At 35.8% G+C, this 25387-nt stretch overlaps 1 protein-coding gene across 2 annotated transcripts in view; it reads left to right on the plus strand.

Moving 5' to 3' along the window:
* The window catches only part of PPP4R4 (protein phosphatase 4 regulatory subunit 4), a 104952-nt gene that overhangs the window by 31300 nt on the left and 48265 nt on the right, over window positions 1-25387 (plus strand). The window contains exons 3-4 of one of the 2 annotated variants that reach the window (XM_036264525.1): window positions 8248-8350; window positions 23712-23812. In XM_036264525.1, coding sequence (XP_036120418.1) covers window position 8350; window positions 23712-23812 — 102 coding nt within the window. In that variant the 5' untranslated portion in view covers window positions 8248-8349. The remainder of the gene's footprint in view (window positions 1-8247; window positions 8351-23711; window positions 23813-25387) is intronic. The other variant, XM_036264514.1, reaches the window with a different exon arrangement.

The following is a 25387-nucleotide window of genomic DNA, read 5'->3' on the forward strand; positions in this document are numbered from 1 at the left end:
GAGATGACTTGGAGGGACCTGGAAAGTATTACCCTAAGCGAAACAAGCCAAGCAGAGAAAGACAAATACCATATGATTTCACTTATTTGTGGAATATAATGAACATAACAGTCTGAAGAACAGGGTAGTCCCAGAGACATGGAAGTAGGGTACAGACTGACAATCCCCAGAAGAGAGGTGGGGGAGAGATAAACCACAGAATTTATATGCATGTATGCATAACCAATAGACATGGTCGGCAAAGCTGGGGACAGGGCAGGGAGGGAGGGAGGAGGAGGATGTCAATGGGGGAAAAAGGAGAAACATCTGTAACAAAAATAAATTAAAAAAAAAAAAGAATTATGTTAAAAGCATCATCTGATACACCAAGGTTGCAGGTTTGATCCTCTGTCAGGGTACGTACAAGAATCAACCAATGAATGTATAAATAAGTGGAACAAATCTATGTTTCTCTCTCTCTCTCTAAACATCAATCAATCAATAAAATAATTTAACAAAAAAAAAAGAATTATGTTAAACCCATACACTGATTTGGGAGACTTGATGTCTTTGCTATGTTGAATTTCCCATTCTATGAGTATAGTATGTCTCTCTAATTATTTAGATCTCCTTTTCTTTTTTTTTCCAATAACATGGTATAATTTTCAGCATATGAGTCCTGTGTTTTGTTAATATTTCATATTTTTTGAGTGATTGTAAATATAGGTATTACAGTTTTAATTTCAGTATTCATGTGTTAAATTTTGTCAAATGTCTTTTTCGGCATAATCTTCTTTAATCTGTTAATATGATGGATTACACTGTTTCAAATATTGAACCTGCCTTGTATCCCTGGAGTTAGTCAGCCCCATTTGATCGTGATGGATAATCTTCCTTTTATATATTACTTTATTTTATTTACAAATATTTTAAGGATTTCTGTATCTGTATTCATGAGGGATTTTGTTCTGTAGGTTTGTTTGTTTTTTGTCTTTACTTGGTTTTGATATTGATTTATTATTAGCCTCATAAAGTGATTTAGGAAGTTTTTCCTTTTCTGTTTTCTGGAAGAGATTGTTAGAACAACCTTAATTCTTTTTTTAAAATGTTTTTTAAAAAATTGATTTTAAAGAGAAGGATAGGAGAGGGAGAGAGAGAGAGGGGAGAGAAGAGGGGCAGAAAGATAGAGAGAAAGAAACACATACATTTCAGAAAGATACATACAGCAATAGGTTGCCTCCCATGGGGGACTGAACCTGCAACCTGGACATGAGCCCTGACCAGGAATGGAATCTGTGACCTTTTGGTGCATAGGAAGATGCTCAACTTACTGAGCCACACCAGCAAGGGCGAATGGTGTTAATTTTTTTATTAAATGCTTAATAGAATTCTTCAGTGAAACTATCTGGGCCTGGATTTTTTTTTTTTTTAAGGAGTTTTACAATTGAATTCAATTTCCTTAAAAGTTGTAGGTCTGTTCAAATGATGTATTTCATATTGGGTGAGTTGTGGCAGTTTGTGTTTTATAATGAATGGTCTATTTTGTCTAAGTTGTCAGATTTATGTATATAGAATTAATTGTAGCATACTTTTATTATCCTTTTGATGTCTATAGGGTCTATAGCGATATCATGTTTCAATCTTGATGTTGGTAACTTGTATCTCCTCTCATTTTTTGTCAGTTTTGCTAGGGGTTAGTGAATTTTATTGATCTTTTAAAAGAACCAGGTCCTTGTTTTCTTATTTTCGCTGTTGTTTTGTTTTTATTTCATAATTTCTGCTCTTTATTATTTCTTCCCCTGTTTGCACTGTGATTATTTTTCTTCTAGGTTTTTAAGTAGGCGTTAGATTATTTGTTTGAGATTTTTTCTCTTTTCTTTTTTTTTTTTTTTTCCAAATCTTTATTTTTGGATGTAAAATGTATTACAGATGTTCCACATTTTTCCCCCATTGACCCCCTCCTCCTTTTCCCACACTATTGTCTGTGTCCATTGGTTATGCATGCATATAAGTTCTTTGGTTTATTTCTTCCCACCCCCCCAACCCCTTTCCCTTTGAGGTTTGTCAGTCTAGCAATGAATTTGTGCTTCTTAATCCCTTCACCTTTTTCACCCATTCCCCCAACCCCCTTCCCAACTGGCAACCAACAAAATGTTCTCTGTATCTATGAGAATGTTTCTGTTCTTCCTGTTCATTTTGTTTGTAGATTCCATTGTCGATAGATATGTATTCATTGCCATTTTGTTTGTTCATACATTTTATCTTTTTCTTCAAAAAGACCCTTCATCATTTCATATAATAAGTTTGGTAGTGATGAACTCTTTTAACTTTTTCTTGTCTGGGAAAGTTTTTATATGTCCATCGATTCTAAATGACAGCTTTGCAGGATAGAGTAATGTGGGTTGTCGGTTCTTGGTTTTCATCACTCTGAATATTTCTTGCCACTCCCTTCTGGCCTGCAAAGTTTCTTTTGAGAAATCAGCTGACAGCCTAATGGGAACTCCCTTGTAGGTAACTAGCTGCCTTTCTCTTGCTGCTTTTAAGATTCTCTCTTTGTCTTGAACCTTTTGCATTTTGATGATGATGTGTCTTGGTGTGGGCCTCTTGGGGTTCATCTTGTTTGGGACTCTCTGTGCTTCCTGGACTTGTATGTCTGTTTCGTTCACCAAGTTAGGGAAGTTTTCTGCCATTATTGTTTCAAACAGGTTTTCAATTTCTTGTTCTCTCTCTTCTCCTTCGGGCACCCCCAAGATGCGAATGTTGGCACACTTGAAGTTGTCCCAGAGGCTCCTTACACTATCCTCATTTTTTGGATTCTTTTTTCTTTTTGCTGTTCGGATTGGGGGTTTTTTGCTTCCTTATATTCCAAATCGATGGTTTGCTCCTTGGATTTACATACTCTATTATTGATGCTGTGTAAATTATTCTTTATTTCAGTTAATGCCTCCTTTAATTCTAACTGTGTATCCATGATTTCTAACTGGTCCTTTTTTATGCTCTTGAGGCCCTCACTAAGTTCACTGAGGTTCTCACTAAGTTCATTGAGCATCCTTATAAGCAGTATTTTGAACTCAGTATCTGTTAGGTTGCTTATCTCCCTTTCGCTTAGTTCTTTTATTGGGGTTTTGTTCTGTTCTTTCATTTAGGACCTGTTTCTTTGTCTCCTCATTTTGGCTGCCTCCCTGTGTTTGTTTCTGTGTATTACTTAATGAGAGGTATGGGGCTCACTGAGACACGATGCTGCTCGTTTGAAAGACTTTAGGAAAAACCTGAAGCAGGATCCAAGACCGGCCAATCCTATGGTTAAGCAAGTGGCAACAGCTTGGGTGGGCCTGAAAGTTGTGTGGGGTGGGGCGGGGCCTCAGGGAGTCAGCAGGGCAGGGCTACCAGTGTGAGCCAGGTTGCTGGAGTCCTAGATATGGCTTCTGTCTGCCGCCCCAGGGAAGGGCTCACCAAAGGAACAAAGGCCTCTTACATAACGTTTGTCCCCGAGGAAGCCCCCTCTCCAGCCCTCGCTCCAGTTACAAACAGCTCAGTTCTTCCCTGTATGTCTCTGGCGCCCCTCGAGCTGCCTCCCCTCCGAGCTTAGAGGGAGAGAGTCCGATAAGTCCGTGCGCGGGCCCTTTAAGGAGCTGCCTGGGGCTCCAGCCATGTCAGCCTCCCTGAGCCTCAGTGTCCGCTGGTTTTTCCAGCCAGAAGTTATGGGGACTTCTCTTCCTGGCACTGGAACCCTGAGCGGGGCACCTGGTGTGGGATGGGGACCCCTCAGTCCTCAGGAAGGACCTTCCCAGCCGCGGGAGCCTCCTGATTTTTATCCGCCACGCTTGGGTGTGGGACCAGACAGTCTCGTCACTGCGCCGCCCGTCCTACCGGTCTGGATGTAGCTGCTTTTTTTTTTTTTTTTTTTAATTCCGTAGTTGTACTACTTCCATTCAGCTTGATTTCAGGCGGTTTTGAATGATGGTTGTTCTGTAGTTTAGTTGTAACTTTGATGTGGTTGTGGGAGGACGCGATACTGCGTTTACCTACGCCGCCATCTTGACCGGAAGTCTCTCTTTTCTAATGTATGCATTTAGTGTTATATATTTCTCTCTCTGCCCTGCTTTAACTGTGTCCCACACATTTTGATATGTTATATTTTAATTTTTAAAAAAGAGTTTATATTGCTTTTTAGAGAGAGAGGAAAGGATAGGGAGAGAGAGACACACACACATCAATGAGAAAAGTGATCCCACTTCTAGGAATATACCTTAAGAAGCCTGAAACACCAATCAGAAAGAATATATTACCCTCATGTTTGTAACAGCACTATTTACAATAGCTAAGATCTGGAAACAGCCCAAGTGTCCATCAGTAGACGAATGGATAAAAAAGCAGTGGTACATATACACAATGGAGTACTATGCAGCTGTACGAAAGAAAGATCTCTTATCCTTTGAGACGACGTGGAGGGACCTAGAAAGTATTATCCTAAGTGAAACAAGCCAAGCAGAGAAAGACAAATATCACATGATCTCACTTATTTGTGGAGTATAATGAACATAACAGTCTGAGGAACTGGGTAGCCCCAGAGATGTGGAAGTGGGGTACAGACTGACAATCCACAGAAGGGGGGTGGGGGGAGAGATAAACCACAGAACTTATATGCATGTATGTATGAACAATGGACATGGACAACAAAGGTGGGGACAGGGTGGGAAGGGAGGGGGAGGGGAAATCGGGGGGGGGGGGAAGGAGAAACATCTGTAACAAAAATAATTAATTTAAGAAAAAAAAAGAAAAGACAGTGAAACATTGATTGGCTGTCTCCTGCCCCCTACCAGGGATTGAGCCCACAACCAGGGCATGTGCCTTGACCAGGGAATTGAACCAGCAGCCTTTTGGTGCATGGGACAGTGCACAACTGAGCTACACTGGCCAGGACTATATTTTCATTTTTATTCAGTTCAATGTATTTTTAAAATTTTCATTGGGACTTCCCCTTTGACCCATAGATTATGTAGAAAATGTATTATTTGCCCTGGCCAGTTTGGCTCAGCGGTTAGAGCGTCGGCCTGCGGTCCAGAGAGACCCAGGTTCAGTTCCTGCTAAGGGCAGGTACCTTGGTTGCAGTTTGTCCCCGGCCCTGGTTGGGCCGTGCGGGTGGCAACCACTTGATGTGTCCCCTTTCACGTCGAAGTTTCTCTTTCTCTCTCTCTCCCCCTCCTACTCTATCTGAACAAAAAAATGGAAAAATGTCCTCGGGTGAGGATTTAAAAAAAAAAGAATGTATTATTTATTTTCCAAGAATTTGGAGATTTTTATGTTATTTTTCTGTTATTGATTTCTAGTTTAATTCCACTGTGGTCATGATTTTAATTGTTAAAAATTCATTGAGAAATTCTTTTATGGCCTTAAATATGGGCTTTCTTGATTTATATTCTTTGGGCATGTGAAAGAGTGTATGCTTGGCTTTGGTTGGATGGAGTGTTCTATAAATGTTGGTTGATGGTGTAGTTGAGTACTTCCATGTCCTTGATATTCTGCCTAGTTGTTCCATCAATTGTTGAGGGATGGGGTGTGCAAATTTCTACCTGTGTATTTGCCTGTTTCTCCTTTGAATTCTCTCAGTATTTTGTTTCACATTTTTGTAACTCTATTTGGTGTATATACATTTAGGATTGTTATATCTTCCTGGTGGAGTGCCTCTTTTATCATTATATAATACCCCTGTCTGTATTCAGTGATTTTATTTTCTCTGAAGTCTACTTTATCTGATACTAATATAGCCACTTCTGCTTTCTTTTGATTCACAGTTCTATGATATGTCATTTTCTTTACTTTCAATCTGCTGATAAGTGTTATATTTGAAATTAGTTTTTTATAGGCTGCAATTAGTTGAGTCATGCTTTTAAACTCACTCCACCAATTCCTGTCATTTAATGTAATTATTGATATTTTGGGGCTTCAGTCTGCCATTTAATTATTTTGTTTTCTGTTTGTTCTTTTTTGTTTTTCCTATGCAATTTTTTGTCTTCACATTTATGAGGTATTATATATCATATATTTTTTTCCTGATTACAAAGTTAGTGAATAAAATTTACCAAACATTCAATGCTAAATATTACTGACATCAGTTCACCCATTGAGTCATCCATTCATTCATCTTTTTGAAAATATTTATTTTATTGATTTGCAGAGAGAGAGAGAGAGAGAGAGAGAGAGAGAGAGAGAGAGAGGCTGCTTCCTGCACATGTTCCAACTGGGGATCAAACCCACAACCTGGGTATGTGCCATGACCGGGAATCGAACCCACCACCTTTTGGTGTAAAGGACAATGCTCAAACCAACTGAGCCACACTGGCCAGGGTTTGTTCATTTATTGAATCTCTACTCCAGGCGAGAAATTGTCATATGAAATGTTACTTTTTCAGATATTTCTCTTCTCTCTCAGTTCTTTAGTAGTGTATTTGTTTTCTGTGGCTGCTATAGCAAATTACCATAAGCTGGATGGCTTAAAACAACAGAAATTTATTCTCTTAACAGTTTTGGAGGCCAGAATTCTGAAATTAGTGTCACTGAGTCAAAATGAAATTGTCAGCAGGGGAGAATCTGTTCTTTGCCTCTTCCAGCTTCTGCTGGTTATCAGCATTTTCTGACTTGTGGCCACGCCATTCCAAGCTCTGCTTTGTGGTCAGACTGCCTTCTGTTCTGTCTGTCTGCTTTTCTGAGTGTTTCTTTTGACATCTGTTTTAGGGCTTATAGCCTACCTGGATAGTCTAGAATGATCTCTTCATCTCAAGGTCCTTTTTCAAATTAAGATAACATCACAAAATCTAGGCTTAGGCATAGACATATTTTATGGGGTGGGAGGGGCACCATTCAGACCATACAAGTAGAATTTTATATCCAACTTTAATTTTTTATTTTTTTATCTTTTCCTCATCTTGACATGTTTTCCTTATTTCAGTCTCTTTCCTTCTTGATTTTGTCTTTTGTTCAGTGGAATATTGTGCTAACCTGTAGTTCATAGATGACCTTACTACAACAGGGAAAATGCCTTTCTTTATGGCCGGATGGCTTTGTTCAGAATCAGAATATGCTTCTTATTAACAGAAATTATAAAACTGAAGCAAATGAGTATAATACTTAAAAAACTTTTAAAAACCATATTAAGGTCTTATGTACATGTAATAACTAGTTCCAGTTATAGCAGTGCCACATTTACTAGCATCTTTTATATATATATATATTTCAGGAACTTGCACATCTTATGTCACTTAGTTTATGTTTTAAGAGAATTTTTTGCATGGAATTGTTTTTTCAGAATAATCTGAATACCTTTTCTAAGGTATTTAGACCACTAGAGTATTACTGAGATTATTTTGTTAAGCTTTAGTGATCTAATGAATACTATGTCAAAAAGGTACTGTATAGCCCTGGCCGGTTTGGCTCAGCGGTTGGAGCATCGGCCCGCTGACCAAAGAATCTCGGGTTTGATTCTGGTCAAGGGCATGTACCTCCATTGCAGTTTGGTCCCTGGCCCTGGTCGGGGTCTTGAGGGAGGCAACCAGTCGATGTGTCTCTCTCACATCGATGTTTCTCTCTCTCTCTCTCTCTCTCTCTGTCTCTTCTCTCTCCTCTCTCCCTCCCACTCTATCTTAAGATAAATTGAAGAATATCCTCGGGTGAGGATTAAAAAAAAAAAGGTACTGTATGTATGTATATATACATATATATATACATACCCTACTGACCTTTAAGAATATTGAGTATATCTTTAAGAAGTTTCTGGCATCTTACAGAGTCAGTCTAGGGCCACAGGTAATTTTATTATAACAGAAGGAAGTTCTTCTGTGATTCTGCTGTAATTGATTTTGTTGCTGTCCTTGCTGTTGTTATGATTATTAATATTTTACCATAAAGAAAATTTTATTTATATTTTTATAAAGTACAGCAAATTGGTAGGTCACAGGAAAAAAACGAGGTAGAATTTTAAAGTAATTAATAATAGCCTTAAAGACTTTTAGACTTAAGACATGTATGTAGATAATCTTGTTTTTAGCATGAGCATAATTATTATCTTCATGCACTTGTTATAGGATTTACTTAATGAAATTTCAGTTCTGGTTTAATTTTGTTTCTAAATGATGTCTTTAAAGTTTAAAACTTTGTCAAATTGTGAGCGTTTGTGCAAGCCATTTTGTAAATTAATCTCTATTTTTTATAGTCATAAACCAGAAATTCAGCTTATGATTACAAATTTTAAATTTGTCTCTTCTCTTTAAGTGCTGGTCAAGATATCCAGGGAACAAGTGTGATCGCAAATCTTCCGTTTTTGATGCGACAGAATCCTTCTGAGACACTACGGAGAGTCTTGCCAAAAGTTAGAGTAAGTTGATGCAAAATAAGATTCGAATTTACCATTTTTCCCCCTAATAACATGTTGTCCTTGTCAGGAGAAAATTTTGGAGCTTCTGATGGCTGATCTTACGTATTTAATCATTGAGTGGAGGATGTATTATGATACACATTTTGAATTGTGATGAAAATATTTAGAGAAATTAGCTGATGGAAATGGAGAAATCCAGATCTTAAATTGTAAAATTTCTCTAGTCATTTTCTGAGTAGAGACATTTTAATAAAATTAGTTTTTCAGTAGCTCAGAAAAATCTTAATCTTACAGAATCATAGTTATCTTTATTTATTTATTGTTGACAGTATTACAGATATTCCTCATTTTATCTCTCCACGCAGTTCCCACACCACCCCAAGCCTTTCCCACACTATTTTCTATGTCTGTGGGCTATGCATATACAGTATGTATATATATTATTTGGTTAATCTATCTTATTTGGATTCTGTTGATTTAAATTTATATTAATAGTATTCAACAACAATGATAATATATAATTTCACTGATAATCCTAATAATGACCCTGTGATGTAATATCTAAAGAATCATCAAATAAAGATTGAATTGTGGCCATCACAATTTTAGTTTTATATTTATTTTTATTATTGCTTTCTAAATTCTTCAGAATAAGTTTTCCTGTTATAAACAAAAATTAGTTGATCTACTAGAGCATTCTTTCATTTAATATTTATTGATTATTAATCTATAATGTTAAGTATTTAATACATAATATTTATTTCTTATTTGTACCTATGTGCAAAGTGCTGTTCTTAAGATCTTGAATGAACAAAACAGACAACATTCTGTGTTCTTAGGGAGGTTACCTACTAATGGAGTCAGGGAGGTTACATACTAATGGGGGATATTTTTGCTAATGGTTTTGTATACTTTTCTTTGGCTTTCTGTTTGGTTATAACTTTTCATAACTTTTAAATTAACTTACATGTGTTTAAAATACTGTAATTGTTAGTATGTCTTGGGTTTTATTTTTAGGCATATACAGCATGGTTCTAGTTACTGTGATTTAGACTACTAGGGACATGCCATGTTATTTTTCCAAGCTATCCACCCTTCTATGCAGGTGCTTTGAGTGTTTTTTTATTTTTTTACTAGTTACAGTGGTGAATTGAGATGTTTATTTTAGCATTGCCTGTGATTCAAAAGTGAATTAAGCTTTTTCATATTTATTTTCCCAGAATCATGCTATAATTTAAATGGAATTAAGTCTACACAGTCTAGGTTTAATTTTACATTCAGTTTCAGTGATATTAACTAACCTAAGCTTGTTAGCATAACACCTGGAAGTGCTAACAACACTGGCTGGGTGGCTGAGTTGGTTGGAATGTCATCCTGTACCATACACCAAAAAGTTGAAGATTAGATTCCTGGTCAGGGCACATACCTAAATTGCAGGTTCAATCCCTGGTCGGGGCGAGCATGGAGGCAACTGATCGATGTTTCTTTCTCACATCTATGTTTCTCTCTCTCTCTTTGTAAAAAAGAGTTATTCTGTATAAGCGAATTAGATTTAAAGTTAAAAATATTGAGTATGCTATACACACACTATGTTGAGCAAGCTAAATCTGGTCCACAGAAAGTGTACTGAATGTCCAAAATTTTATAAAGTAAAAATAAAAGATGAAGGATAGAGAGTAATGACCTTGAGGTCTCTAAATTATTTTGAAAAAAATTGTTTTGCTAATGAGGTTACTGTAAAGTTAATTAAATAATACCCCCATCTTAATTTCATGGCATTGTATAAAGAATATTATACACTCATCTATAGAGTATATTTATACAAAGAATCAAATATATGTGCTGAAACTCTATAACTGAGTTATAAAGATGATTTTAATAACCTTTTAAAGTAATAAAAATTAATAATAATATAGAAAATTAACTGAATGAATGGATACTATAAAGAAAATGTATACTAATGAATATGTATCAAGAAAACCTTTATTTGATGAAATGATTTCATTCATTTTTTGAGTTAATCAACATGCAGTCATTTATTTAGAATTCTCATTTATCTTGCCCGTTACTAAAAAAAAATACAGAAAGATGGAATTCAGTCCCAGATCGATTCTATATAAGGAAGGCCTAAAAAGTAGGGGAAACAATCAAAGAACAAGCATAGGAGAGTATTTAATTGTGTGATTCTTGCTTTATGTAAAAAATGCTAAAGAATTAAGCAACTGGGTAAGACTTTTGGGAGCAATAATAATGGCTTTTATTGAGGGTTTATTATATAATGTAGGCAGCTAAACATTTAAACAAACCCATGTCAAATTATAAAACCTATGTATGTGTAAATCATTTTTATTTCATTTTATTTTTAAATCACTGTATTTAGATATTGTGAAGATATATTTGTACTTATAGTTAGCACCTTCTTCAATTTTGCCTTGCTTCTGTGAGTGTTTACCTTCAAGTGGTAAAACGATGGCAAAAATCACACATATCCACTTTGTTCTCTTTTGCCGTGGTCGTAATTTCTTAGCTCATTTTATAAAAAAAAAAAAAAAAATCTTGTAATACAAGTGAGCATTTATAGTAATAATGGCATTTTCTTTCATACATAAATATTTACTGAGTATCTCCCGTGTGACAGACACTGTTCTGAGTGCTGAGAAAACAGAGGTGAATAAAATAGAGAACTTGCCCTCAAGGAGGTTATAGCCTAGAGGGGGAAAGAGATGTAAAACAAATAGATGAGAATACAGATCAGGATAAAGTGTTGGGGAACCTACTGTGCATTGGGAGGTCAAGGAAAGCCCTTTTGGGGAGCTAAAAACTGAAGGGCTGGGAGGAAGCAGACATTTGAAGAGTCAGAAATACATGGTCCAAGCAGAGAGAGCAATATATAGCCCCTAAGATAAAGAGTTTTTGGGACCGCAAGAGGCATGTTGGATTGGAATCCAGTGGGATCAGGTGGGGTGTGACTTAAAAAGACGTTAGATTGATGGTCAGTGACGGCATGTAAGAGTTGTTCTTTCTTAGGAGAGTGGAAAATCATTGAAGGCTTTAAGCAGAGCAGTGGCTTATCCCATTCACATTTTAGAGTGGTCATTTTGATGGTTGTGTGGAGAGTGGGTTGGAGTGGGAGAAGCAAGAAACTATAGCACTAGTCTTCGTGATACGTGAAGGTGGCTTGGATTAGGACTGCTGTTTTGAGACAGTAGAGAGTAGTGGGTTATATCTGAGATACATTTATTGAGGTAGAGTGGACAGAACTTCCTAATGGATGATGGAATGTAGGAAGTGAGAGATGACTTTCAGAGTCCAGGCTTAACATCCATATGGTTGTCCTGGTTTTGAATATCTTGGTTAATAGTTTGTTGAATCCATGAGAAAAAATAGTTTGAGAATTACTAATACTAATCATTCTTTGAGTGATTTGCTTTTAGAGAATTTAAAGATATGAACAGTAAATATTTTATGAGAAGCTAATCATTCCCAATTCTTACCATGTCTGTAATAGTAGTATAAGCAGGTTTTAGAACTCACCCTTTACCTTAAAGAATATCAGATAAAGTGATGATGGAGACTTTTCTGATCTTAGGTATTATAAAATTTCACCAATGATATATATTTTTTCATATATTGCATTTGTGTTTCATTCTTACAATAATATATTTGTTGACTGAAAAATCGTTTTTAAAATAGGTTGCTGTTTTCACTGTTTTAGAGATAAAGGAATTTAAAATTAAAAATAAAATGGCAGAAACCTAGTCAAGATTAGAATTTAGCTAAACTGTAGTGTTTCTACAATTTACTTTTAAAATTTTATCCAAAGTGGACAATGACTGATAATGCAGTTAGGTCACACATCTTAAGGTGAAATTTAAACAAGAATCCAGAAAGGAAATATTTTGACCTCTAATTTCCTAGATATGAAGACCTGTTTATTTAAATATAGTTGATATATTCATGTTATATGATTTTAATCCTACTAGGGTATCTTTGAAAAATAAACTTTTTCTAATGTCTTTATTAAGTTTGAATTCTTTTCCACACTATATATATATATTTTTTTTTTATCCTCACCCGAGGACATTTTTTCATTTTTTGTTCAGGTAGAGTGGGAGGGAAAGAGAGGAACAGAGAGAGAGAGAAACATCGACGTGAAAGGGACACATCGAGTGGTTGCCACCCACACGACCCAACCAGGGCCAGGGACAAACTGCAACCGAGGTACATGCCCTTAGTGGGAACCGAACCTGGGTTTCTCTGGACTGCAGGCTGACGCTCTAACCGCTGAGCCAAACCAGCCAGGGCTTTCCACACTATATTAAATTGAATCTTAGATATTAGATTTCAATATTTGGCTTGAACTTCTAGTTATATAGAAGTGAAAGAATTTGATTGTCAAGAAAAGTTTCTAAAATACTGTGGTTCTTTATAAAATTTAAAATGTTAATGATATAATTATACTATATAATATTGGTGACTCCTTTGTAATGGAGTTCAGAAAAAGTTTCTACCTGTTGAGTTATTAAATCCTTTTAATTGTTTTTTCACTTATTTTGGCAACCAAAATATATGGCATAAAATTATATAATAGAAAATGTGCAATGTCAGGACCAGATAAGAATAACTGTAGCTAACATTTATTGAGATCTCACGATGTGTGAGATGATGTATTCTGTCCAACATTTTACACATTTTTATCTCTTTGAATGCAGTTCTATAAGGGCCACTTGATAAAGAAAGAACGAACTTAGTTGAGTAACTTGCCCAAAGCCACAAAACTAGCAAGTGGTATAATTAGTTTGAACAGGAACTCTTTAGTTCTTTCTCTTAACTACTATACAATTTCTTCATTAGCTGATCATGACTATAACAGATTTATAATGTGTGATTTTACTTCTCAAGCCCAGTCACCTTTCATTTGGTTTCTATAACAGCCTCCTCACTGGACCTATTGCTTCTACTTTGCCTTCTAGCGCCCTCGAATCCAGAGGGATTATTTATTTATTTATTTATTTATTTATTTATTTATATGAGAACAATCTACAAATTTTTTTGACAAATAAAGTTATATTTATTTAAAGTGTACATGATAATTTAATAAATGTATACATTGTGAAATAATTACCACAATTAATACATATATTATCTCACATAGTTACCTCTTTTTATTCTTCAGAGAGATTTTTAAAAAGCATCAATCATATATTCTTCATGTAGATTGCTTAAGTGGTGTGGTAGGCAGAATTATGGCTTCCATAAGATATCAGGTCCTAATCCCTGGAACCTAATTGGAAAATGTGGTGAAGGATTTTGAGATAAGGAGATCATCCTAGATTATCTGGGCAGGCCCTAAATGCCTTAGAAAAGGAACACAGAGGAGCTATAACAGACACAGAGGAGAAGGCCCTGTGAAGACCGAGGCAGAGATGGGAGTGATGTAACCACAAGTCAGGAAACACCAGCAACTACTAGAAGCTGGAAAAGGCAAAGAACAGATTCTACCCTAGTGTCTCAAGGGGGAGTGTGGCCTTGCCGACATTTTGATTTTGGCCGAGTTTTACTGATTTTGGACTTATGGCCCCTAGAACATGAGAGAATAGGTTTCTGTTGTTGTAGGCCACTCTATTTATGGTAATTTACTTTCTGCAGCCACAGGAAACTAATACTAGCAGCTTTCCATTTCAGATAGACTAAATCTTGCCGTGCCCTTAAATAACTGCATCTAGCTTTCTGACCTCATCACTACCATTCTTATTCTTGTCTTACATAAGGGCAGAATGTCTGTCAGTCTGGTTTATCACTGTATCCCCAGAACCTAGAACAGTGCTTGGCAAATAGTAGGAACTCAATAATTTTTAAATGAGCATTGATTAAACAATATTCTGAGACAATAGGTGTCTGCCTGAAAGACCAATGGCACATCAACCTGATCCACTGGTGAAATTCTTGGCTGGGAAGTAGAAATGATATCAGTGGGGTAATATAATGCTGATTTATGTTCCTAACGAGACCTTTTGGTGGGGGCCACGGGAGAAAGATAGACATACTAGGGCAAGGCCAAGGACATAGTCAATATGAAATTTGATCATTTGAGATAAATTGGTAGGTGTTGTCTACCAATTTTCTGATTCTCTAAAGATTCATTAGTTCCACTTTTATTAATTTTGTATTACTTTACTTCCATTTATGCAGTTAAATGGAAGTAACGTATGTTTCTCCCAATGTGATTTTTAGAGTATTTTATATCTACTGATGATATTTTTTAAAAAATCTTATTTTCGAATTTTTATAGAAAGCCTTTACACCCTGGCCAGCTGCGGACCAGAGAGTTCCAGGTTTGGTTCCCACTAGGGGCACATACCAAAAAAAAAAAGAAAGCCTCTACTGTGTAAATAAAGATATTTTTGAATAAAATGCTTCACTTCACTTACATTTTAAGTCCTATTTTAAGTGGCACAGATACATGGATAAACAATAATATGAGGAACACGTACTGTGGGCCAGGCACTGTGCTCGATGCTCTGGACACATTCTTTTAAACTTCGTAGAACCATTCCACATGAAGTATTTATTCTTATTTTACAGTTGAGAGAATCTAGACCAAAACAATTTAGTGTTTGACTATGAATATTTTGGTGGGAGATTCCTAGGAAGCATGAAATTATATGATCTATTCTTATAGTTCACCAAGAAAAAAAGAAGTCTTTAACTAAAGGAATTAAACAGATGATACAAATTGCTTTTCTTCTTGTTTACGGCTCAAAAATAAAAGTATCTGTCCTCCTAACTGTAATTGATATTTTCTGAGATAAGCTAAAAGTTCTGAGAAAAGCAAAGAATTTTGTGAAAGCAACACATTTATACATGATAAGCAGAACATGATGTTCCAGACCCCCTATCATAAAAACCCACAGTAGAATATAGTACTCTGTCGACAGGCTAAACATTTAGGGACAGTCTGATGTGAAGGAAGATGAGGAAGAAAGTGAAATAATTTCTATAATGTAAGTTTAAAAAATAATCATCAAGGTCAGAATTGACTTTACTGAGAGATTTTTATGGGCTAGGAAGCACTAGATAAATTACATAACTATTTATCTAGTTCACTAAGAAAAAAAAAAAAAGGTAGTATTAACCAAAGGAACTAGAGAGCATGAACAGATAATATAAATTACTCTTTCTTCAATGTGTAACAGCTTAAAAAAAAAAGTACATTGACCACAGTCCATTTTGAAAATAATGTCTGTGTTATGTCTTTTTATTTTTTGTGTATATCTATTTGTGTTTAAGGACAAAATAGTGTAATACCATTAACTATTTTACAATAATAATGAAATTCAATGGAAACAAAAGCTGAGTATATAGTTTTGGGGAGCATATATAAAGTGTTAGATTTGCTAATATTTCTAATAGACCTAGAAATATTGCCTAGTGGAGACCAGTGTTCTCACATGTGCTTCTTAGTCCTTGTCATTTGTTATTTTTATCTCACGTACAATAGAAATGAACTGAGCTTCTTAAGTTCTTAATTCGAAATTCTTTTATTTTTGTGATAATGGGACCTCTTCACTGTTACTACTTGAATATTGTTTCTGACTTTAACCATTTAAGTGATAGGATCATTTGTAGGTATTTTTATTTACAATCCTTGCAAAATTATACAACAAAAAAGTTATTAATATTCTCCACTATAATAACGATCTATAATGTTTGATTTAAAACTTTATGGATTGTCCGGCTGGTGTGGCTCAGTGATTGAGCATCGACCCATGCACCAAGAGGTCGCTGGTTCGATTCCCAGTCAGGACACATGCCCAGGTTGTGGGCCTGATCCCCAGTGTGGGGCATGCAGGAGGCAGCCAATCGATGTTCTCTCTCATCAATGTTTCTCTCTCTCTCTCCCTCTCACTTCCTCTCTATCTAAAATCAATAAAGGAAAAAATAAATAAATAAAACTTTATGGATTAACTAATGTTTTGGCGGTGTGGTGAACTAAATATCCTAGAAAATTTCCCCAAATCAGGATATCTAGAAACTAGATATAGTACAATAAGCATTCTTTTAAATGCGTAGTTAACACTCGTAAGAGTTGAAGAACTATTCAGGGCTCAAAAACAAAAGAGCCAGTTCCATTTCTACTGAGGATGTAGGAATGTTCGTGAAAACATCATTCCCATTTTAACAATAGTGGTTATTCACAAAATCCATACAATTTATCTACCTACCTACCTTCCTACCTACCTATCAATCAATCAAAGCCTATCAGAAGTGGTCACAGGACAACTAAGTAAACTGAATTCAAAAGAGCAACAGCTCCTCTGAGGAAAGATGTGACACAGGGATGCTGACTTGGATAGATATGTAGGAGGGAGTGGCCACCCCATAAGGTTGTTAGAAAAAACATGAGCTAAAATTGCGACAAGTTTTTAAAGGTTGACTGTAGGCTGCATATCAGTTTAGAATAACTGGGAGCCCCAGAAACCAGGGCAAGCTCTTTCTCACAGGCCTCCTTGCTTTTAGGGGTAGAGTAGTAGACTGGAGAGAGTCTCCCTTGCTAATGCAGGTGTGGTGATGGTTGGCTGCTGCTTGGGAACAGGAACGCAACACTGCCCACTTTGTCAGATCAGTGTACATGGACATGTAGCGAATTTCAGCAGAGAGGTGGAAACTATAAAACAATGAGATGAAATGCTAGAAATAAAAAGGATAATATCAGAAATAAAACATTCCTTTGATGGGCTTAGCAGTTTGGACACAGCTGGGGAAAGAATCAGTGAACTTGAAGGTAGAAAGCATCTGAACTGAAACACAAAGATAAAATAGATTGAAAAAATTAGAAGAGAGCATCAAATGGCTTTGAGACAGTGTCAAGTGACCTGTTATATGTGCAACTGGAGCCTCCCAAAAGAGATCGGGGAAGAACTGTTTGAAGAAATAAAGCCAAGCCTTTTCTGAAATTAATGAATAACAACAAAGCAAAGATCTAAGAAGCTCAGAGGAGCCCTGGCCGGTTTGGCTCAGTGGTAGAGCGTGGGCCCTCAGACCAGAGAGCCCCAGGTTCGGTTCCCGCTAAGGGTACGTACTGTGGTTGCAGTTCGTCACCGGCCTCTGTTGGGGTCGTGTGGGTGGCAATCAGTTGATGTGTCTCTCTCACATCAATGTTTCTCTCTTTCTCTTCCTCCCTCTCTCCTTCCTGCTCTGTCTGAAGATAAATGCAAAAGTGTCCTCGGGTGAGGATGAAAAAAAAAAAACCAATAAGCTCAGAGGATCCCCAAGCAGGACACACACACAGCTCTCTAGGCACATAATGATCAAACTGCTTAAAATAAAAAATACAAAAAAATCTTTGTAGTAGCCAGAGACAAAAAGCATTTATTTACAGAGGCACAAAGGTGAAAATAAAGCAGACTTGTGGTCAGAAAATATGCAGGCCAGAGGACAATGGGAAGTTGTAGTACAAGTACATACTGAAAACAAAAAGCCAAACAAGAAAAGTCAACAAGAAATCTATACCCAGTGAATATATCTTTCAAGGATAAGGCAAAATATGTTATTTTATTTATTTTTTAGATAAACAGAAATTGAAAGGAATTTTTCTGTACCGGACTTACACTATAAGAAATGGCAAAGGGTGTTCTTTAGGTAGAAGTAATGTGATACCATATGTAAACTGAATTCAAGTGAAGAAATGAAGAGCACCTAAAATGGTAAAAATGAAGGTAAATGTAAAAGAAATAAAAACAATTCTACACAAATTTTTCCAGAAAATAGAGGAAGTAAAAACTTCTTAAGTCATTCCATGAGGCCAACATTACCCTGATACCTTAATGAGATATAGATGTTACCAAAAAAAAAACCAAAAAAAAAAACCACCCCAACCATAAATGCATATCCCTCATGAACTTAGATGCAAACTCTTCTGGAAAACAGCAAATCAAATCCAGCAATATATAAAATGGATGATAAATCATGACCAATAGGGGTTTATCTCAGGAATTTAAGGTTGGTTCAGAATGCAAAAAAACTAATCAATATAAGTCATTGACAAACTAAACAAACCACCATATGATCATCTCAGTAGATTTAGGAAAAGCGTTTGACAAAATCCAACAATCATTTCTGGAAAACAAAACCAAAACCAAAAAAACCCTCCTTAAGCTAGGGTTAGAGAGGAGCTTCCTCTGAAAAACCTCCAGGTAAAAATCACACTTAAAGGTGAAAGACTGAGTGCTTGCTCCTAAGATCAGGAACAAGTCAAGAGTGTCAGCCTTTCCATGATGTTCAACACTACTGGGCATTCTAGATGATGTAGTAAGGCAAGGAAATAAAAAAGATATCTAAATTAAAGAGAAATAAGATAAACTGTTTTTTTTGTGGGGGGGGGTCACATAACATTATCTTTATGAGGTATCTACAAAAGAAAAACACTAGAACTAGTGAGTATAGAAATGTTTCAGGATATAAGGTCAATATACAAATCAATTGTATTTCTACACACGAAAACAATTAGAAATTAAAGTTTTTCTTAATCTATCACAATAGCATTCAAGTCTGTAATACCTAGAGATTAACCTGATAAATGACATGTAAGATCTGTATACTGGAAACTATGGAAAACTGCTGAGAGAAATAATATGTGAACTAAGTAAATGGGGAGAGACACCATGTTCATGTATCAGAAGACTTAATATTGTTAAGATAACAGTTCTTCCCATATCAATCTATATATTTAATGTAAAATAATAAAGTTTCTAATAGGTTAGGTTTTTTTTGGTAGGAAATTACAAGCTAATTCTAAAATTCATATGAAAATACAAATATATCAACCATAACCAAAAATAACTTTGAAAAAGAGAAACAAAGTTGGAGGACTTTACCTGGTTTAGAGACGTTATGTACAGCTACAGCAATTAAGACTATGTAATATTGGTATAAAAGCAGATCAGTGGGCTATATATAGAGAAAAAAGCTTTCCACATGCACATTGCCAGTTGATTTTAACATGTGCAAAAGCATGTCAGTGTATGAAGGACAGTCTGTTCATTAAATGGTGCTGGGTTTGTTGGGAAAAAGTCTATACCTCGTACCATATACAAAAATAAACTCAAAATAGATCATAGACCTAAAAACTGAAAACTAAAGTGATAAAAACTTATAGAAGAAAAGAGATAATCTTTGTGACCTTGAGTTAGGCAAAGGTTTTTTTTTGTTTGTTTGTTTTTACATTTGACATAAAAGTATGATCCATAGAAGAAAAATTTGATCAATTTGACCTTTTGAAAATTTAAAGTGTCTACTTTTCCAAAGAATGAAAAATCACAGAATGGGAGGAAATACTTATAAATCATATATCTGATAAAGAACATGTGTTCAGAATACATAAAGAACTCACACTCAATAATAAGAAAACCCAATTTTTAAAAACAGGCAAAAATTTGAACAGATACTTCACCAAAGATGATTTGTAGATGGCCAAAAAGCATAAGAAAAGGTATTCAGCATGCTTAGTCATTAGATAAATGCAAATAATTCTCTACACTTGTTAGAATTTCTGGGTTAAAAATATGACCATTATCTTTTCATACATTTTTCAAACTTGCTTCTGCCTAATTGTCTCTTTGCTGTCCTTCTACATCTTTCCATAGTATCTTTTATGTCTTTTACCTTCTTTTACATCCTTTTCTCTTTGTGATTCATTCTCATTATTTATTTTGATTATTATATTTTTATGGTCTAGAATTTTTGATTAACTTTTTAAAAAATCTACCACATCCTTTCTTTTATATCTTAGAATTTTCCGATTGTATCTTTTAACGTCTTGCACCAGGTGTGTAGCAAATAACAATAATACCTGGAGCTCCTTTTGGTGCCTTTTATTTTCTGTTGCTTCTGCTGGCTCTTATTCATATTATCTTATCTTTTTATGTGCCTGGATATTACTGATTGTGTGTTTGATCTTGTATTCGATAAATTATTTGTAGAAATAGTTAGAGGCCCAGGGTGATATCTTCCTCTAGAAAGGAATGTTGTCTTCTGGCAGCCACTTAATAGCACTAGCAATAAAGTGTCAGTCCGTTTTAGGTATTGGATGTTTTCCCTGCAAAGGCCAGTTTGCTACTGGATTTCCTTTATCGTATCTCAAGGATCAAAAAAGTCAGTTAAACTCTTGGCCACTTAGGAACCTTTTCTAGAATCAGCAAATGATCCCAGAGAAAAAACAAGCCTCAATTTATATGCTAACCTTTCTGGAATTCCATTATTTGTTAGATGGGTAATTTTTCTAGTAATGGGTAATCTAGGATGGGTAATTTTTTAGTTTTGGATGAGTAACCTTGTTAGTTTCCATATACCTTTATGCAGATGATTTATATATTTTTTTCAGTTTTTAAAATTATCCTCATCAGGAGAGCGGATTGGAATTACCTGGTCTGCCGTTATCGAAAGAGGAAGTTCCCTTTCCTTTTTATTTTTTCTTCTTGATTTAATATGAAAACAATATTAACCCAAAATGTTTCTGTATGTACACCTGCATACAGCACCCCCATTATACCCTGTCATCACCCTTAACACACACAGACCAATTGATTGTTTTCTAATGATGTGTTAGGAATAGTCCAAAAATTAAAATGAAATATTCTGCTGAACACTTGTGATGGATCTCTTTATTTAAACTTTGAATTCTTCAGCACCCTTATTTAACTGAGGTGAAAGTATGTTTACAGGAGTAGATGTCCACTTTTCATACATTTTTCAAACTTGTTTTGTTTTCTCTGTAGGCAATCTCATCTATACCCAAGCCTTAAAGTATCATCCACATATATTCTACCTATCCTATATAAATTATCTCGTTTATATCAGACCTTTTCAGAGTATCAGATCTGGAAATACAATCCCCTGTTTGTAATCTCTATTTGGATGCCTCAAAGGCATCTCAAAGTTAAGAAGTCCAAAGTTGAGCATCTGGTATTTCCCCTTGACACCTGGGCTTCCTCCAGAGTCTCTTATCTTAATGGGTAACACTGTTATTCAACTGGTTTTCAAGCTAGGATTATGGGAGTCATCCTAGATACTATATGTTCTTTTAATACTCGCATATACAATCCTGTTTATTTTATATCTTAAATATTTCCTGAATCCATCCACCTCCCTCCAACTATACTACCTCCGCTGTAGTCCATGCTACTCTGAGGGTTTGCTCAGATACATGTAATAGCTTCTCAAGTGATCCTTGTCCACTTCTTCCTCCAATCCCCACCCTAACTCACTACTTTCTGATGAATTTTTATCTTTATAATTGGCATGATATTTCAAAGCATTTAAGACCACAATTTGGATATTCTTTTGCTTAATACACCTAAGGCCCTACATAATTCAGGCTCCCTCTGTTTCACTAGCTTCCACTCCTCCTCTGACTGTGCTCCAGGCACACTGACCTCCTTTCATTTCCTGAATCTGCTACTACCATGCTCCTTACTTCTCAGTGCTGGGAATCCTTTATTACTCTTCTTGCTTTTCTACCTCTCTATTCCAACTTTTGTCCAGTTATTTCTTTATCGTCACATGGCCCATTTGTTACTTCTCCATGACTCTCCCCTCCTCAGAAGAGATCAGGCCACTCATTTGATGTTCTCATGCTATCTTGTACTTCTCACCCTTAGCTCTTATCACAGTTTTAATTACAATATTGACAGGTACATTGCTAGTCCTGCTCATTGCTAAGTCTCCTGCACCTAGCATAGTGCCTTAAATATAACTAAATAAATATTTGTTGAATATTTTAATGTATATAAACAGAAGAGTCCCTCAAAGGTAGGGAAGCATGTCTTTGACTTTTCACCAATTTCCCAGAGAGCATTTAGTATAATGTTGGTACTTAATAAATAGCTGTGAATAAAATTAAAATCATATTATCAGAATTAGATGTTCATTGGGCTACTTTAGAGAACTATTAGGACAGAAGGGGAAATTTTGCCATACTTTCCAATGCTTTTTCTCCCCAGAAAACAGTTTATTATAATTTTTTCAAAAAATATTTAACTAATTAAATATAGCTACAGTGGATCATTTGAAATGTTTACTTAGGACTGTTGTATCCAGTAAATAGATATTTCTTTGATAAATACATATTTTATTCATAACATTTAAAATTGCTTTTTATTTATATTTTAAGCCAGAATCATGAAATTACATGATTCTAATTTATTCTATGTAAAAATGACTTGACAAAGAAGTCTAGCTAGAAGTTCAGTTTTAAAATCATTGTCTTGAATTGTGTGTGTTTGTTTGGTGTTGTCATGATTTTGTATGGCAGGATGCTTCATTGTACATTTATGTAGTCATATGATAGTTACTACTGGCATTGGTATTTCCTTAATGGAAAGAGATCTTTGGGATACATTTGTGTGTGCCTCCTCATGAACCTTGCAAGTCACTGAAATAGAGATTTATAGAAGGGTAAATAAAACACATCCCTTTTGTTCCTGTTTACTGTCTCCACTTTATTTTCCCTCTCAGAATTTTATTTTCAGTGCTGTTGACTAGTTTTCCCCATACTTTTTTTTTTTTTTAGTGGAGAACATGGCAGTTAGGGACAAGAATGAGATATCATAATTAATTGTTAAAGGTGTCTTAGAGCTGACATGTTCCAATTATTTATATTTAACTCAGTTTTAAAGTCTTTCATAAATATTATCATTTTATAGTGAAAAGAGCTGTTCACTGCTATTGTTACTAAAAATTCCCACATTTACAATCCTCAAAACCCCAGATATTTTACACATCCTAGATCTTCAATGCTTTAACATTTAAATCCCTATTATTTCATTTCAAAATAATCAGTGATGATATTTCTAAAAACGTACACAGATACTTTGTAAGTTTAGGCCTTCTTTACCTCCAGCACCATTTATGGTGAATGTGTTTACCAGTTTTATTCAGTTAGTTGAGTTTCCAGATGTGTAGTCTAAAATATTTGCTCTTTTGAAATAAGCCAATGATTTATTTATTGCTTCTCTATGTTGTGTATTATAAAGAGAAATCTCTTCTTGATGCGTTTAGTGCGGGTTTATTGGAGACAGCAGTTGCCCTCTCGGCAAGGACTGTATTACATTGTTTTACAAAATGCCTTCTTCCACCATTCATGCTAACTAAAGAATGGATTTAAACACAGAAGTATCTAGTATATCTTCCTTCCTTGAATCGGAATAGTTTTTGAAATTTGGAAATGTATTATTAACTCATTTATAAACTGTCTTATTTCATGAGGATTCAAGTTGGAATGCCAGCCGTACAATAGTATTTAAGAGGAAGGGTAACTGGCATTAAGGCATGCACGTAAGCAATGGAGGAATTTACTTTTCAGTGTCTTCCAAGGTCCATGAGGATGCACACTTATTTACCCAGAGAGTATGGATCTCACTATGTTTGTCCAGAAGGTGTGACTGTGGAGGAGAATGCTTACTGGTAAGTATCAAATTTTTACTGTATTATGGTTCAGAAACATGTTTAGAAATCAGTTGATTTTTAGCAGTGATAAAATCTCTTAGTCTGTGCTGGTTTCTTAACAGTGGACAGTCCCAGATGTTGAAGTCAGCACAAGAGAAAAACCCAAATCCTGATAAGACTTGAGGATTTTTCGAAAATTAAATGCAAAATAGTTGGGGCAAGTGGTGCTGCGGGAGTCAAGACTAAGTAATACAGTAAGAAGATGTGAAGTTGGAGAGCTGCTCATGTCCTCTTTTGCGTAATGTTTGCATACGTACAAACCCAGGACGTTAATGACTTTTTAAGAGGGAGCAAAATTACATCTCTTGGAACTTAAAACAGCAGACTCACGTGAACTGGAATATACACTGTGGCCCTCACAATTTCTTTTAATATTTCTTCGCAAAGTCCTTTCTGTTTCTAAATAAAAGCTGTGCCTTCTGAAACCTGTAAGTGCTGTATACTGGCCACATCAATTCTTTTGAAGCGTTTTCCAAATCCAGAATTGTCAGTGTGGAACAATGTTTGTTTTGGAAATAGTAAAACAGGGAGACACAGGAGGGTCGGTTTCAATTGCCGCTTCTGTTTCCTGCTAGGGATATCATATCTTCTCTTTATCTTTCAGCCAAAAACTCTTAAGATCCATAATTAACTGTTGGTTGAAAAGACTTGTAAAATGATGTTAGTGTGTGTGATACAAAAGTTTAAAACTAAACAATAACCAGCCACCCTAATGTTTGATAGGTTTTCTGGGAAATAACCATACCACATAAGCTTATGCTACAGTAAGCCACTGTCAGACCACCATGCTACCTCAAGAGGGCTTAGGGCTGATTTAAGCCATGATTGATAAGTGATGAATAGAAGTGCAGAGTCTGTGAGGAAGAATTCGGTGCTTAGATTTGGCATCATGCACACAAGGGTTAAGTCCAGAGTTACTAGCTCTCTGGCCTCCAGCAAAAGCTTGAGGATTCTGAGTTTGTTTCCTCTGCTGTAGAATGACATGCTGCAGAATGTCTTCCAGCACAATGACCAGCAGTGGTCCCACCATGCTCATTCAAGGAGTCTGGGTACATGGTCTAAATCATGGTTCGAGATGCTGGGTAGAAGATAGCAGCAACATCTCCATATTGACACGATAGTAAGAACACTGAGAATGCATTTCTGTGTGACCCATTTTTGTATTGCCTTGTGTCTAATTCTACCAATCCCTAATCTTTAGGACTCACCTCAAAATCTCTTGAAGCTACCTTTTAGGAGATTTGGATAATGTGTGTGAAAGGAGAGAGCGTCAAGTGCAGAAAGTTTAGGTGTAAGGGTAAGAGATACTCAGTCAGCCAGCCATGACACCAAACACCTGCTGTGTGCTAGTGTACAAGAGAGACAATAGTTCTTGCAGTTATGGAGCTTATGTTCTAGACGTGGGAGATAGACCACACACAAACGAATATGTTGGATGATGGAGATACTAAGCCTGTAAAGGGGTTGGTGAGAACTGGGGCAGAAGAGTGGCTTTCAGGTTAAAATAGGGCTCATTGAAAAGGTGATATTTAA

The sequence above is a fragment of the Molossus molossus genome, unplaced genomic scaffold (assembly GCF_014108415.1).
Source record: "Molossus molossus isolate mMolMol1 unplaced genomic scaffold, mMolMol1.p scaffold_m16_p_1, whole genome shotgun sequence".
Taxonomy (NCBI): Eukaryota; Metazoa; Chordata; class Mammalia; order Chiroptera; family Molossidae; genus Molossus; species Molossus molossus.